The sequence below is a fragment of the Vulpes vulpes genome, chromosome 7 (assembly GCF_048418805.1).
Source record: "Vulpes vulpes isolate BD-2025 chromosome 7, VulVul3, whole genome shotgun sequence".
Taxonomy (NCBI): domain Eukaryota; kingdom Metazoa; phylum Chordata; class Mammalia; order Carnivora; family Canidae; genus Vulpes; species Vulpes vulpes.
Window position 1 is genome coordinate 9,185,424 of NC_132786.1, and position 16,797 is coordinate 9,202,220.

The following is a 16,797-nucleotide window of genomic DNA, read 5'->3' on the forward strand; positions in this document are numbered from 1 at the left end:
AAAGGCTTGCTTTCCCTGTCGCTCTCCCCTCACGTCTGCAGGTGTGTCTGCCAAGAATGATCTTCACTCTTAAACTGATGTTGGTGTCTTCTAGGTAAACGTCCAAAAAAAGGAATGGCAACCGCCAAACAGCGTCTTGGGAAGATTCTTAAGTTGAACAGAAATGGCCACGCCCGTTTCTTTGTGTGACGGAGCTGCTGTGGAGGCCTCTCTTCCCTCTGGAGCCGGACTAGTTTCGGAGGCGTGGGAGCCTGGAGCTCCCGCCGAGCCCCCGCCCGAAGCAGTTTGCATGTACAGTAGAGAACACTGCCCGAAGAACAAAATGAACCCGATGCTGCATTTTCACTGTGCCACACCCACTCAGCAATAACCGTTTTGGACCTGGTGGGGGAGAGGAAGAAGGAGGGTAGAACCTTAAAAAGAGACCTTGAACTGGAAAAGGTCTCTTGTCAGGGCTTGAATTTCATTTTGTTGTTGGTAGTGTCTTGATTTATTTTCAGTGGTAGGGTAAAGAATTATCAATAATTTATTTAACAGATTTTTTTTTTAAAGTTAACAGCTTTTAAATTCTTTCTTTTTTAAAGCTATTTATTTGGAAGATTTCTGGAGAAATATCTCACTAATTTAGATTTAAGAATGTGAAAGTTTTTAAATTATTTTTGATAGTGTGTATGTTACATGTGGGGAAGAGCCACAGTAACAGTAACTAGTCTGGACTCTTAAATTTGATATTCAGGTTAAAGTCTTAAACAGGGATTTGATGCATTAATTATTTTAAATTAAGATGTATATGAAAATCATTTTATTTTATATATTTCATGTGTTTTTTATAAGCTATTAGCTTCGCTTTTGCTAACATCCAAGGTGCATACTGTTACCCAGGTTGATTACCTTATATCCCACCTTCCCTCTGCACTCCCCATCATTTTGTGACGACGCAACAAGACTCTTTCTCTTTGCAGGGAAACACTTTCATAGCCAATGTGTAAGAATTACATAAAAGATCCCACATTTCTCATTTCTTTTGACATTGCAGTTTTCTTCTAATTATATAAAAATAGGATTCTTGCATTTTCATTTTTGCTGATGATAACTGGGTCCCAAAGAGAACAGCTTTAATATCTTTTTCCTACTTGTGGGAAAAAGATGATAATTTTGGTTAAATTGTCATGTTTATAGTTTTTCAAATACATTTGTAACTACAGAGGGCCTTCTTCATACTGCTGGTGTTGGAGGGCAGGATGAGCACCTGCCATAGAGGTTATATTTTATGACGCTTTTATTCTGTGTACCTAACTTGTTGGAAAATATGAGATATGGTTTGACTTAGTATATTCAAATCTGCATAATAAGCCGTAATATAATAGGACTATACTGTATTAAGTTGTATAGAAGCAAGCATGTTGGAGTAGATCTTTTGGGTGTATGTGTGTTTAGTTTCTTATTTCTTAACCTTCTAAAGAACTATTTAAGATACAAATTTGGAGTAAAATGGGTGCTTCTTGCAGTTGCTTCCATCTGTCCTAACTTAACCAGTGCATATTGAGATTAAGTGTCTGGTTGAGTTTTAAGGAATCATTTCTCTCCTTTATGCACAGTTCTTACTAAATGCCAGTTTTCAGTTGCTCGTAATAGCTTATATTTTCCCTTTTCCTCCCCATGGCATCAAATAAGTGATTTCTGGGGCTGAGGTGGAGATAGTCCCAATTCTGATGAAAGAACATTTTACAAATTTCTACATAGAAAACATAGGCAAATAGGATAAGATTTATTTTTATGGAGAAGAAATATGGCCATACTATGGATTTGTCTTTTTTTTTACTCGGCAAGGTAGCAGGACTCTCCCATCTGTATTAAGTATTGCTTGAAGAACTAAGAAAAACATTGATACCATCATCTTTTATGGTTGCAATCAAATGTGTATTTTCAAAGAGAAATATTTCTTATTCTGTCTCCATTACAATATCTCATGGAATAAATACAAAATAGCTTATAGGTTAGCCTTTTGGGTCCAAGTGACTGGACCGAATTCTGGGTCTTATCTGGGTGTCAGGAAAAATTTTTTTATGGAAATACTAAATGTCTGTAAAGGGCCTACTTACAAACTCTGTCTACACTATCCCAAAACTGGTTAAGAGATGGGTATAATCAGTCATTTGTTTGGTCACTGGATCTCAAGATGTCAAAAGTTGGGGCTTGACTGATTCTCCTACCTTCTGACATACTATTATAATGTTTTGGTTTTCTGTAGACACTGTTTTAGTGTTAGAGTTCACATGATTTTGTTTTGGTTTAAGAAATGATAATTCTAATTCCTTCTTCCAGCTACATCACAGTCTGGGTTCTTTTGTTTTCTTTACATTTTTTATAGCTCTAAGTATCTTTAATTACCTGACTTCTTTAGCTATAAAAATTAAAATCAATTTATTTTTATGAATTAAAATGATGACTATTATCTACCCTGCGTACTTAGCCCAATAAATCTAATTTTAAATAGCCAGTGTGTGTTAGTAGTAAGTGAAGTTACTGTGGATTAATTTTTGGCAGGTTTTGCCCATGAACTGGCTAAGTTAAAAAAAAAAAAAAAACAACACTTTGAGTACGATAATCTAACTACTGAAATAGAATTCATGTACCTTTTTCCAAATTGGTGAAAATTCAGCCTATTGGCCCAGTGAGTTGCCAAGTCAAACTTGTTCTAAACTTACTGGCTGTGATGCATCCATTTATCTCATGGAAGTGGCTGGACTTTGAGGCGACTGCAGCCAGTATCTGGACTTGGCTGTAATAGACAACCTTCTATGTTTTCCTTAGTCTCATTTATAAACCCTCCTACCACACAAATGCTGCAGCTTAGATAAGGAGACATTGGTGGCATTTAGCTAGTTATGTGCAAATAGATAAAACAGTTGTGACTTAAAATATGCAATTTTAATGGTAGTGGTAGATAATGATTTTTCAGTACTGATTCAAAAAGGGACTTCTGTTAACCTGGGAACCCCTGTACTGTAACTCATAATGTCACATAATACACTTTTCAGGATTGACTAATGATGTAAACAACACAAAGCTGGCAGATTATAGTAGTTCAGCATCCTAGAAATACACTGAATTTCATAAGCATCAGTTAATTTTTAAGCACACAATTAAAAATTCTGACCGAAATCACAGAAACTCAGAGAAAACAAGACCATCGTTATCACGACTTACTTAGCTTCAATACTGATCTATTTTTTAATAATCTTAATTATTGCCTTTTAAATGAACTCTACTGTATTGATTCATATGATGGCAGCAGGTATTTATCCAATGTCTGTGTGCCCAGCACTGCTTAGTACTGTGGTGAGATAGAAGGCTGAAGTTGTGGTTTCTGCTCTTGAAGGTATCTTCTCCAGGAAATAAGCAGTATTACTTTCATTTCTAAACAAACTTTAAGCAAAAGAGGGCCCATGTGTTAAGAAAGATAGCATAATTTTATTAGTTTCAACTGAAATGTATAACTGTAGAAGTGGAAGTAAATTTTTAAAAAATTTTAAAGTTTAAACATTTCAAAAGTTAATAATTTAATGTTGATAATAGAGGGGTGTGTTACATAGCATGGAAGGGAGCATGAACCTGGGTTTTTGTTCAAGTTCTGTCATTTATGTATCAGCTGTGTGACTGTAAATAAGTCACTTACTCTGAGTCTTGGTTTTCTCATTTGTAAGTTTGGATAAAAATGTGGTTAAGAACAACACAGAAAAGCATTATTGACACTTCATGCTTGCAGAGAATTTATCATTATTTAAGTTACAACTGACAAAGCACATTTATATGCCTTTTTTTGTTAAGTGAAAACTGTTACTCATAAAATTTGTTTCATCTCAAGTATATGCCCAGAGCATCATGATAACCTAAAAAATCTGAAGAATCTCTAACAAAGTGTTGAATTAAAATCAAAATCCATGCTTGAAGTGAAAGAAAAACAAGTGAGATAGTTTATGAATAAGAGTGAGAAGGCATATCCCCAAGTAATCATTAAAATAATTTAAAGGAATTCAAAGATGGTTTTAGGTTTTGCTCAAAGAGGAATTAGGACAGTACTGCGCCAGAGATCCTGCCTACCCTTCAGAGGCTAGATAAAGGTAAAATAAGTTATGGAATTAAAATGATGCAGCAATTACCCAAGGAGCTAGGGGAAAAATATAAGGTGGTTAGAAGACGAGAACCAACGAAGACCGCTCAGAGTTGGCTAACAGCAAGCAGCTGGTAGGGGGAAAGCACTATAGACGTGGAAAGGAGACTTGACCAGACATCTTGAAAGGAGAAGATTCTTTCTGCCCTTTTTGAGAGATGCCCTCCGTAGTGACGGCTACTCCCCAAAGAGAGGAGGAGTAATTGTACAGCCCCCTGGACCTCGGCCAGAAGTGACAATTGCAGTATGTAAGCATTTTACAATTTCACATAAGAAATGAGGGCTTACTAGTGTAAATCTGAAACTTTTTCAAAAGCTTATTTTTCCCCCATTAAATATTAAGCTAATTGCTCCTTCTGAAAAGAGAAGCTACAACTCATCAGTCATTTTCAGATGTCCTAGGCCTTTATCTAAAGCAATCTGGAGAAAGTTGAATTTAGGAAAAGAGTGTTGCCAGTAAGTAAAGGAGACCAATGAAAGCCAGGAGGGCAGTGACGTGCCCAGGGTCATGGTGGACCCCAGACATCAGGTACCTTGCTTCCTGAGACAGCCCCTATTGTGTGACATTGTGCAGCCTCTGCTCATCCAGTGGATGATACACTCACTACATGTCAGGTGGAAAGAAAGGGGGAGAGATAATATACTTACTACATTGCTCATGAAACGTAATGTAATTTTAATACTGTAGCCTTACTAAAAAAAAAAAAAAACCCTTTTATTTTCCAGGGAACGTCATGCCATAAGTCAAATATTTGATACCCTTACATAAAATTTTTAAAGTAACGTTGTTAAGTAAATGCCTATTTCCAAAGCAATTAGCTTATGACTGTGGTTTTATTCTTTTATAGTATTTTTCCCCTTTATACTGGGTAGGGGAAAATAATACTCACTTGCCTGCATTCTATCCCTTAGACTCTCCTGCTCACCCTTGGTGCCCTTTCTAGTGTCCTAAAGCTTTGTCTTAACAAGTGCAAGATTAAATTTTTTGTTAAAACCTTTTTGAAACTGTATTCAGTGATTCTTCCAAGTTTATCTGCTCTGCACTATTTCACTAATAAACCCTGGCTACCACGTAGCCCTTGACCTCCAAGTAGTTTACCTATGCAAGACCTGTGACATTCTGAATTCACTTTTCTTTATTTTACAAAGCAGTCCTAAAGGGAACTTAAAACCATAAAGATAAACCTTGCCTCCACCCAGTTTTATTTAGGCCATTTCCTTTTCAAAATGTCAGCTCTTTTTCCCCAGGATTTTTCACCAAAACAATGATCATAAGTGCTGGAATATATAATATTTTGCAGGAATAAAGTAACCCAGACATACTCTTATATTTCTTTGGTGGATCTTGGTTGGTAAGTTACCAGCATTAAGTGTGATATATAATGAGGAGTTGATTCCTTCCCCGGAATCATTTCTCCCCTCTAAGATTCATAAGTAACCTTTTATTTTTACAAAGCATACATATAGACTTCCACATTATAGTCAGGGACCTGAGGTGTAACTTGCTAAGTGAACCCCAAGGTTATTTTATCTTGCAAAAGAAACTAAACCAAACTAAGGGCCTTACATTTATGGTTAGACTGAATCAAAAGCTATAACCTCAATTTTTTCAAAAACAGCTTCTGACTGCAAAAGCAAGTCATGCAGTTGTTAGGTATGAAATAGCACTGATCAGGAAACACATATGCATCTTTGCAGACTGTATTTCCTTCCGAAAAGACTTTTCTACTTTTAATATAAATTAAGCCATAACAGTTTCATGCTGTGGAAAGAGGGTGAAAAGGTTCATTTTAAGAGATTATATAATATGAATTTTCACATTTACTGTGAAATGTCTAACTTTGCCAGTGCTTCAGCAGGTTTTTTTTTTTTTGGGGGGGGGTGGGGGTGTACAGGGTGGCAATGTGGGGGTAGTATTGGTTTTAGGGGTTTTAAATCTGTGAAATTTGAAAAGGGGACAGTTGTTGGCTATAGTATTTACTAGTTTTGTAGTAATGTTTTGCTAGCCTGACTGACTTTCCTTAACTGATTTTTATGCCCATGGTCCAAGGTGACTGTTACCCTTTCTCGTTTGGGGTGTCTGCGGAGTAGTGTCTTGTCTGTTTGTATAGGCAGTCAGTATGTGTGCACATGTGTGTCCTTTGAATACAGAAGCACACGGTGTGACAACAGAGTGGGGTGTGGCTGGGAAATGGGATGCTGAAGCTTTAAGAGCATTTTTTTTTTGATTCATAACAGTATTTCCCATCTTTTGCCTGCAGGCAGGGAAAGTGTACAGTATTTATTTTGTTTCTGTTTTAAATTTGTAAGTCTTTAAGTAGCTTACATTGGTTATTATAGGGGAGGACAAGTGACTTGTTTAAAGTTGTATTTAGTATTCTTTCCAATTTCTGTATTTTAAAATATTGAAATTAAAATTGTATTACTTCTGTTTTGATTTTTTAGCACTCGGTGTATTTTTTGCTTATTTTGTTTGGAAGTATAAATGTTGAAAGTTGTATAAAATGTGTCTTTGAAAGAAAAAAAATCTGAATTCTATATCTAATTCTGACTTTCCGTTCCCTTTTTGTGCTTATTGACTCACAGGAGATTTAAGAATGTGAAAAACTGTGTCAAACTTATGCTTCTTACTATTTCTGAAGATTTAAATGTGAAAAGTAAAGTGTCTTATTCTTTTATTAGACGTATTGCTGGGGAAGCAGTTGCTGAGAGAGGAAGGAACACAAAAGGGTACTTGGCAAGATACTGCTGTACCCTGGCCATGATGTGGGTGTTTACTGAGGAACATTTAAGAGCACTCATTGTTCACAACCCGGGCACCCCACAAATATTTATTGAGCACCTGCAGTATACCAAGTCCTTTTCTAGTGCTGGGACTGCAAGAGTGAACGAAACAAAGCCCTAGTCCTCAGGGAGCTTATGGTAGACATGAAAGTTGGGGGAGAGATGTGCCATGGTGACCAGCTGCCTCAGTGAAGGTGGAAGGGAAGTGCTAGTTTAACGAAAAAGACAAATTCTGTGTCAGCCTTGGTGCTTTGAGAGACCCCAAAGCCAGGTCTGGGATGATACGTGGTGAAGTAAGAGGGAGCTACAGACCAAGAAAGGAGTGAGGGGCTGGGGGCAACACTTCAGGGCAGAAAGAAGAGCCTGGGATGGGAGGGGGCGGGGGCAGGAAGTGGCTGAGAGTCCACTCTGGAGGAGGACCCTGATTGGTCATGGAAACCAAGGCTTCAGAAGGAACACAGACTTGTCCTCTTCGTATACCTAACACCTGCAAGACAGTAGTTATACCAGAGTACACACACTTACAAGAGTGTTACCCCAGGCACGTTTACACCTCCTCTTTCTTAACTGGCCTGCTCTGGTCCAAGCTGATTGAGACCTAAATCTGAACTAATCTGTTCTTTTGTAAAAATCCACAGACTGTCTGTATACCTGTGGGATGCTTACCCTTCGTTAGGCTCATTTGTTATTAGTTATCAGGACCTGCTTTCCTGAGACTTCTAGCCTGGTTTTTGTGTTTGCACCAGGCAGTGAGGCGGACAGACCCATCACTGTGTGATATGGTGTGTTACACACCCCTCATTTTAAATAGAGAAGAATCAGGTACTATGCTGTGGACAGAGTTTTGAACAGAAGACCTCGTTACCTTTATTCCATGTATTTCCTGTAGACAAGGCATAGTTTCATTTCTTCCTCCGACTAACCCAAAGAGGTAGGTGCTACATTGTCCATCCATCCTACAGATGAAACCGAGGCCAGAGAGGGTAAATAATATGTCCAGGTTCACACTCTGATAAGTAAAACTGAGTTTTGAATCAAAAGCCTAAATAAAAGCTATGGTATTTTTTTCTGAATTTCTTTCTCTAATTACTTTATACATACTTTCCATTATTAAATAGGACTAGACAGTTCTTAGGAATGGTTTATGTTCTAAATATTTCTTTGTAGGTACCCATTTTGGATTGAAATACATTTTCTTCAGAAGTTTTCCGTTACTTAAACTTTGAGTCTAGTTTTCCCAGGGACAGGCACACATGGAAGACTGTGGTTTATCTGCTAGGGTATCATCGTCTAGTGGAGAACAGGCTGTAAATAGTGGGCACAGGATACTGTTAAAATATATGAACCTAATAGCAGTTGCCAAAGCCACACACCAAGGGTGTGAGTAGAGGCCGTGCCCGGCGCACGGCTTCCACGGGCTTGGCCCCCACGTGAGGGCACAATTGCCTCCCTCGCTGCTTCGGCCACTGCCCTTCCCACGCCGAAGCCTCTCCTGCCATCTTGTGCCCCTCAGCTCTATAAGGCCAGTCCAGATAAGGAAGGAGAAAGAAAAGGCCTGCCTGCCTGCCTTCCAGAGCCTGGCTTCTCTCCTACCCCCACCCCCAAAACTCCTTCCCATCCATGTCCTCATCTTCATTTCCCTTCCAGGTTCTCCATTCCCTCTTCCTGGCCTCTTCCCAACCTTGGTCCCAGAAATAATACCCTTTACGCTCTTTTCAAGTGCTAATTCTGAAATGCTGTGGCCCTTCTATGCCACAGGTGGAGAAAAGGAAAAAATGAGGGCCCTAAAAATAGGAAGTAACGTGTACAGTTTAAAAAATAAAACCTGGAACGAAAGATTCTCCACAGTAAGAGTAGTATTTGACCTTCCCCTAAATCATTCACTCTAGAAGCTGCCCCAAGGAACTTGAGATACATCTGTGTCTGTAATAACCTGCATCAAGTCAGTGGTGGCTGGTGACCTGGGAGTGAGAATGGGGAGATCACTGAGCCTGGGAACGCGTACACACTTAGGTTTTATGTTTTTGTTTTTGTTTTTCCTAATTCAAATAACTTGTTGAATTTGTAATTAAAAGAGGCAAGTGTGCTCTACCACAGGGTATGGGTTAGCTGCCCAAGAACACACTGCTTACACCCTTGTGCCTATTCACAACCATCAGCACTCAGGCCCTTGTATTCCTGGGGTGCTGTAGTGGCAGCCTAGTGGGGCTGGGGAGTGGGTCACCAGGGAGCTCCTTCTCCCCCCTCGCCTACCCTCTGCCTTGTCTGTGCTTCCATCGCTCTACTTCTCACTCTGCAGTGTGTACTTTCCTTTTTTTGTCTATCTGAACTATCAGCCCAAATGTGTTCCTTTATCCTCGACATGTTCTAGAGTTTAGCACCAATTTCACCAAAAATACACTGAATAAATACATAAACACAGTTCTTATTGCTGTGATTTCCTCTCTCTCGCTCTCGCTCTCACAGCGGGATCGGATGGGAGGCAGTGGAAGAGGTGTAAAACAAAGATGCAGAACAACGAGAAAAGAACCTTCAACTGTTGAATTCTGTTTCTGTCAACTCTGGAAAACTGTGGAGGGGCGCAGTTGGTTAAGTGTCAGACTCTTGATTTCAGCTCAGGTCATGATCTGAGACGGTGAGACTGAGCTGGCGGCTGGCTTGGTGCTCAGCTTGAGATTCTCTCCCTGTGGCTCCCTACCACCCCACTCCTGCTAGCACAGTTACGTGTACTCTCAATAAATAAAGTAAAATAAAAACAAACTGGAAACTCACCAATGTGGTATTATAAAAACAAATGTTTCAAGTTTCTTTACAATAAGAAAAAGGTGATAGTAAAGATTTTTCTTTAATGAAATAAACTGATTATATAGCTCACATTTAAAACTTAAAATTTTTATTGTAATTGCTTTGTAAACATCAGTTTATATTGGTGTGCCTTGCTTTTGAACACACAGCAATAGTTATATCGTAAAAGTTGATGTGTAAAACTGCAAAACAAATTAATTGGGTGGTACCTCATCATGAAAGCCTTTCTATGTAGAGGAGGGGAAGGGCAGCCCGGGTGGCTCAGTGGTTTAGCGCCGCCTTTGGTCCAGGGCATGATCCTGGAGACCTGGGATCGGGTCCCACGTCAGGCTCCCCGCATGGAGCCTGCTTCTCCCTCTGCCTGTGTCTCTGCCTCTCTCTCTCTGTCTCTCATGAATAAATAAAATCTTTAAAAAAAAAATAAAAGAGAGAAAAAAGAGCTTGCTGAAAGTTACTTGACTCTGCTGAGCAGTATTTTCAGAGCTTTGAAGCAGGACCCTTCAGGGGTGCTGTCGCTCTGCTTTATTCTTGGGCAGTGTGATTGTCAGAAAGGGAGTTGCTCAGGGGCTAGCAGGTCTCACCTTGGAAGACAAGTCATGATGCCGTTGGCCTGGTCACAAACCAGCATATAAGTACGCTGAGCCCAGTAGACTGGTCAGAGGGAGAAGCTTGGTCAAGAGCAGGACCAAGAGACACAGCTTCAGGCTTGGTTCCTCAACTCCAGATCAACTCCACGTGGTGGACACCTTACCCTTCTGTATCAGATCTCAAATCCCCACAGGTGTCTTGGTGAATGACCTTACCAATATTTAGTTGCCCAAGCCAGATTCTTGGATGCTGTCCTCAAACTGCCCCCTCCCCACCCCAACAAATGATTCAGCCGTCAGCAATCTCCCCACTGGATAAGTTATACAGAATGAAACTATGAAGACCTCATCTTAGAACAACACTTAAACAGAAAGCTTCGTTGACCCCACCTCCCTCTCCTCCCTCCAGTAAGGTCACTTGCTAACCACCATCTCCTGTTTGCCTTTACAGCAAACCTTCCTGCGGATACTATCTCCATTTGCTGTTGCCTCGTCCTCACTGCCCGCTCAAGCTTCAGCCCCCTCCAATCATCTTTCTTGCCATTCTGCCGCCCGCTGTCATAAAGCTCAGGACAGACTACTAAGTAGTGAGCAGCCACCTGGAGACCCTGGGGGATGAGGGGCTATCCAGGATGTTCTGTTCCAGCTGAGCTCCCAGCAGGATGCAGCCCCAGGGATGACTGGTTATACTGTGTAAAGCAGAACCACCCAACTGAGCTCAGTCAACTCACAAAACCATGAAAAAGAAACCACCGGTTTCAGCCACCACGTTCTGGGGTGCTTTGTTGCACAGCAATAGAGAACACATTTCTCTGTCCTCTTTCACTCAGTCTCTTGATGGCGCTCAATGCGATTGATCATCCTTTCTTGAAATATTTAAATATTTGGCTTTCACGATTCCCAAATTCTAGTTTTCCTCCTACCTCAGTGGCTGCCCCCTCTCGGTCTTCTCATTCGCCTTCTTCATCAGAGGGGCAGATCCTTGGAATACTCTTCTTCTCAGTGGATATTCTTGCTGACCCATCTCATCAGTCCTGTGGGTTTAACCATCTGCGTGTTCACAGTCCTAGTTCTGCCCTCTTCTGCAAGTGCCAGACTCACAGATCCAAGGGCAGGCCGGGCATTTCCACCTGGATGTCCAGTAGGAATCCTCTAACTCTTCTTCTACCTTACACTCCTTCAGGACCTGCATTTTAAAACACAGGAGTTTTATTATTTTTAAAGATTTTATTTATTCATGAAAGACAGAGAGAGAGAGAGAGAGAAAGAAACAGAGACAGACAGAAGGAGAAGCAGGCTCAACGCAGGGAGCCCGATGCGGGACTCGATCCCAGGTCTCCAGGATCATGCCCAGGGCCAAAGGCAGGCACTATACCGCTGAGCCACCCAGGGATCCCAAGAGAGGTGTTTTAATCAGGTATGGTAGGACGTGTGCACATGGCAAGGTCTGCTATGAAAGATGCTTTTAATACTCACAGACCCCTGGTAACTGGAGGCCGGCACACTGCAGGGTCGGTGTGCTGGCCTCCCGTGTTGGGGAGGAGGCAGAGGGAGTGGGGAAAATGTGGGCAAGAACCTTTGTTGTGACTTGCGGGAGACACAATCAGTGAGGCGTGCATGCAGCCTTCTAGATTCCTAGGAATATGTCGAGCTTTTCAAAGCCTCAATGGACATCTCATCCTTCAGCTTTTCCTTTTAAACTTTTGGTTAGTCTTTTGTTTGCCTCAACTATTATCCATTGCGTCAGCCAGCCGTGATATTAAAACATTGAACTACCCCTGGGGAAAAGCCACTGGGACCGGGCTAGTTCCAGTGAGGATGAATAAATACAAGCCTTTTCAGGGGGGCCTTTCATGCAACTAGTAGACAAGCCAAACGATGCTTTTTTTGAAAAAGCTCCAGCCCTGTTTTGCTGTCTCTGGTACTGGTACCAAGAGTGTGGGCTTTTAGTTTTTGAGGCTGCCACGAAATTCAGGAGATGGGAGCAGGGTAAGTGCAAATGCCACAAAGCTTGATGTTTTCACTTTGACGCAGCTGTTCTTCTTGACTAAATGCTAAATGAGCTGCTGTTAAGACTTTAATTTCCAAAGCTCTGAAAGTATGGATTCTGACCATATTTGCCAGCTTTTCACTGCGGCCACACTGCCACTGACGGGCAAACGTTTTGAGGTCCCTACTCCACCACTTTCACTGATGTCACCCTTCTGAGAAATATTGTATTGCAAATCAATATTAAAATCACAATTAAAAATTTAAATTAAAAAATTAATTTTAAAAAAGGTTTCATTTGACACAGAGTGTGACTGCACAAGCAGAGGTAGTGGGAGAGGGAGAAGCAGGCTCCTTGAGCACGGAGCCCCATGCAGGACCTGATCCCAGGACCCTGGGATCATGACCTGAGCGGAAGACGGACACTTAATCCACTGAGTCATCCAGGCGCCCCTAAAAATTAAATTCCCAGCAAAAATTTTTACACAATTTTATGGGGGCGGGTGGGGCTCTCAGCAGGTTGAGTCTGCTTCTCTCCCTCTCCTTCTGCCCCCCCATCGTGCGCGAGCTCTCTCTCTCAAATCTTTAAAAAAAAGCCTTTTACACAATTTTTCAAAAATCCACATTTTTTAAAAAAAGATTTCATTTGTTTATTCATGAGGGACACAGAAAGAGAGGCAGAGACATTGGCAGAGGGAGGAGAAGCAGGCTCCCTGCAGGGAGGCCTACGTGGGACTCGATCGATCCCGATCCCGATCTCGATCCCGATCCCGATCCGATCCGGAGTGTCCAGGATCAGGGCCTGGGCTGAAGGCGGCGCTGGGCCGCCCACCTGCTGGTTTAAAGCCGTCGAACGGGCCTGGATAAGGATCCACGACTCCGGCACTAGGGCTCCCCCCACACCAACACTTAACTAGGAAACTTACCTGCTATTGCTTTTATTTCTAGAAGATTCCCAGAGGGCAGACTGCTGGGTCAAAGGTCAGGCGCACTTACAACCTTAAGGACTATTTTCCCAAAGGGTTGTAACAGCTCACATCTGGGGGGGGGGGGGGGGACCCAAGCGTGCGCGCCTGCGCTCCGACTGCTCCGGAACACCTGGTCCCTCCGTGCGGCAGGGCTGGGGGGGAACGGGGCCGCTTTCTCCGAGGACACACACGACCCTTTCAAGCTTAAAACGCGAGGTTCCCGGCGAGCCCTGAAGAGAGAGAGGGAGAGAGAGGGAGAGAGGGAGGGAGCGCGCGCGGCCGCGACCCCGCCGGCAATCCCGAGGGATTGCGGTCACGTGGGCGGGGCGGGGCGGGGCGAGGGCGGGGCCTGGCCGCGACGCCCCGCCCCCGCCCCGCCCCCCGCCCGCGGCCCCGCGTCGTCCGAGCCGTCGGGGCGGCCGGGCTCCGTCCGCAGGTGGGCTGGCGTCCCGGGCGCTCCGGCAGCGCGCGGGCGGAGACGCAGCGGGCCTGGCGGCCGCGCGCTCCCCGACGGCCCGGGGCCTCAGCCGGAGCTGCGCACGGCCCGGGCGTCGCCGCCCCCGGCCACTAGGTGAAGGCGCCGCGAGAGCCCCGAGGCGCTGCCCCGACCGACGAGCCTGCGTCTGCCTGCGGCCCCCGCCTCCGCCCGTCCGGGCTGCCGCCGGAGCCGGGGAGCGGGCCGCGGAGCGCGGCGGCCGCGCGCAGCTGGGCGCCCTGAGGCCGGAAGGCGCCGAGCCCCCTCAGCTGCGGGCCGGTGGGCGTGGTGAGGCGCCGCGGGTTCCGTTTTCCCGGGCCCCGGGGAGCTTTCGCTTTCGCTTCCAGCTGGCGTCTGCGCCCCGCGGGAGCCGCCCGCCGCCCGCGTCCCGTCAGCCGCGCCCCGACGGGCAGCCCGCCGCCGCCATGGCCCAGGCCGCCGTCCTCGGCGAGGTGACCCAGGTGCTGTGCGCGGCCGGGGGCGCCCTGGAGCTGGAGGAGCTGCGGCGCCGCTTGCGGGACGGCGTCGGCGCCGAGGCGCTGGAGCGGCTGCTGCGGGAGCGCGGCCGCTTCGCGGTGGCGGCGCGGGCGGGCGCGGGCGGCGCGGCGGCGCCGGGGCGCGTGGTGCTGGCGGTGTCGGCGCTGCGCCTGTGCCGCGCGCACCAGAGCCCCAAGGCGGCCTGCGTGGGGCTGTGCGCGCAGCTGCACCTCTGCAAGTTCCTGGTCTACGGGGCCTGCAAGTTCCTGAGGGCCGGGTAAGCGCCGCGCCGCAGCCCGACGGCGGCCGGGGACCAGGGCCCCCCCGCAGGCCCGCTCCGGGCCCCTGGGGCGGGCGCCGCCGCGGCCTCCGCCTCCCTGCTCCTCAGCGGGCACCTCCCGAGTCCCCCCTGGCTGCCGAGCGCTGTGGGAGGGCTCGCGCTGGACGGCGGCCCCCAGGCTCCTCCGGGGGCTCGTCTCGGAGGGCGACTCGGGGCGCGGCCCCCCTCCCCCCGCCCCGGGCTCTCGGAGGGAGAGCGGCCGCGCGGCTGCGGGGCTCCTGGGCGCCGCGCTCCCCTCAGCTGCGGGGCCTCGGCGCCCAGGGCTTCCGCCGCCGCCGCAGGACGACCCCCCAGGCCGCCTCAGCTCCAGCTCGCTTCCGGGGCGCAGGTGGCTTCTGTCCAGAAGCCTGCCCCTTTCTGTGGAGGAGTGGGCTCCTCCTTGTTCTTTCCTCTTCTCCCTTCCTTCCTCCCCTCCTTTCCCTCTCTCCTTTTCTCCCTTCCTCCCTTCCCTCCCTTCCTCCCTTCCTCCCTTCCCTCCCTTCCTCCCTTCCTCCCTTCCTCCCTTCCCTCCCTTCCTCCCTTCCTTCCCTCCCTTCCTCCCTTCCTTCCCTTCCTTCCTCCCTTCCCTTCCTTTCTTCCCTTCCTTCCTCCCCTCCTTTCCTCTCCTTCCTTCTCTCCTTTCCTACCCTCCTCCCTCCCTCCCTTCCCTCCCTTCCTTCCTCCCTTTCCTTCCCTTCCTTCCTCTTTTCCTTCCCCCTCCTCTCCTTTCCTTCCTTCCTTTCCTCTCTTCCTTCCTTTCCTCTCCTCCCTCTCTCCTTCCCTTCCTTCCCTCCATCCCTCCTTTTCTTCCTTCCTTTCCTCTCCTTCTTCCCTCCCCTTCTTTCCTTTGTTCCCTCCTTTTCTGCCCTCCTTTCCTCCCCTCCTCCTTCCTTCCCTCCCCTCCTTCCTCCCCTCCTTCCTCCCCTCCTTTCCTCTCCTTCCTTCCTTTTTTCCTTCCTTTCTTCCTTCCCTTCTTTCCTCCCTCCCTCCCTCCCTCCTTTCACTTCTTTCTTCCCTCACTCCCTCCCCTTCCCTTCCCCCCCCCCCCCTCGCTTAACACAAGAGATGTTATTTCTTGCTCACATCAGGTGCACTAGTCTGCAGGAGGTAGGGGGTCTGGATCCATGCAGTCATTCAGGGCCTGGGTCTGGCTGACCTCAGCTCAGCCTCCTCAGCCCACTGCTCTTAAGGCCATCCTGGGTATGAGGTTCCAGGGAGCAGGTGGAAAAGATGGACAGTAGAGGCCGGAGGGAAGTTTTTATGGACAGGGTGTGCAGGTGGTAGATACCTTTCCACACATCCCCTGGATGTCTCCTGCCTGCGCCCCTCAGGCCTAGATGCAGGAGGGTGGGAGTGGGAAATGCAGCTGCTGCCCCCCTACCCCCTCAGCAGCTGCTGAGAAATATCTAGATGAGACTATTCCCAGACCTAGTTAAGGTCTTAGGAGGAGGGATGTGTGTGTGAGAAATTTGAGAGAGGGGGAGTTGGTGTGATTGTGGTGACAGGATGGCAGAGAGGTGATGGCTGTTTTCTTACTGTTGACAGAGATGACTCATACTCCCCGCCCCCCCCCCCCCCCTTATTATTGACTGAGGGATGATTCTTCCTTTTCTTCCTTATTGGCTGAGAGAGCAGGAGAAGTGTGTCCCGGGACAGCTGTCTGTCTGAAGCCTGGGAGCATGGCCAAGGTCCCAGGTGCTGGTTTGGAAGTTATTGGTTGGTGCATGCCAGGGCTGCAGCCCCAGGAGCGGGTCAGATCTGAGGTGGAGCCTGAGGGTGGAACTGTCGGGAAGCTGGGCCCTCAGGGACTGTTGGAAAAGTGTCTGACCTTGGGGGAAAATGAGGAGCAGCAGCTGGAGAAGGTGGACACGATAAATGATAAATGGTGGAAGGATGAATTGAGTGATAGGGATAATTGGTGCATCTTGTTAATGTCCATACGCAATAAAAATAGAGCAGCCTTACTTGTGCAGCTAGTTCCCAAAATTTGGGGTTGGATTTTATTTGTCTCGGAAATCTGGAAGTCTGATTATCGACTGGCCTAGATGATACGGAGCTTCCTTTTCGTTCTTCGCTGTTCCATTTCCCTTGTGGTTCACACATGACGGTTTTTAGAACCTTCCTTCTCTGACTGCTTTTGGGTCACATAAGGGAGAATAGGTGCGGTTGGCTGCACTTTCGATGCTTTCCCTGTGACTTCCTGAACCACAGGGTCACCT

General features: G+C 46.3%; 2 protein-coding genes and 1 long non-coding RNA gene across 3 annotated transcripts in view; 2 read left to right on the forward strand and 1 right to left on the reverse strand.

Annotated features, from left to right (window-relative positions):
- KDM7A (lysine demethylase 7A) overlaps positions 1–2,501 on the forward strand; it is a 78,380-nt gene extending 75,879 nt beyond the window's left edge. Inside the window, exon 20 of the mRNA XM_072762891.1 lies at positions 95–2,501. Coding sequence (XP_072618992.1) covers positions 95–189 — 95 coding nt within the window. The 3' untranslated portion in view covers positions 190–2,501. The remainder of the gene's footprint in view (positions 1–94) is intronic.
- LOC140599604 (uncharacterized) lies at positions 268–13,622 on the reverse strand. Its single transcript, XR_012002444.1, has 4 exons — positions 13,266–13,622; positions 10,345–11,536; positions 7,824–7,914; positions 268–381 (listed from the first exon to the last, which is right to left on the reverse strand). It is a non-coding gene; the product is annotated as an uncharacterized lncRNA (long non-coding RNA).
- Positions 13,623–13,718: 96 nt separating this feature from the next.
- PARP12 (poly(ADP-ribose) polymerase family member 12) overlaps positions 13,719–16,797 on the forward strand; it is a 39,320-nt gene continuing 36,241 nt past the window's right edge. Inside the window, exon 1 of the mRNA XM_072762893.1 lies at positions 13,719–14,536. Within this exon, the coding sequence (XP_072618994.1) occupies positions 14,208–14,536 (329 nt within the window). The 5' untranslated portion in view covers positions 13,719–14,207. The remainder of the gene's footprint in view (positions 14,537–16,797) is intronic.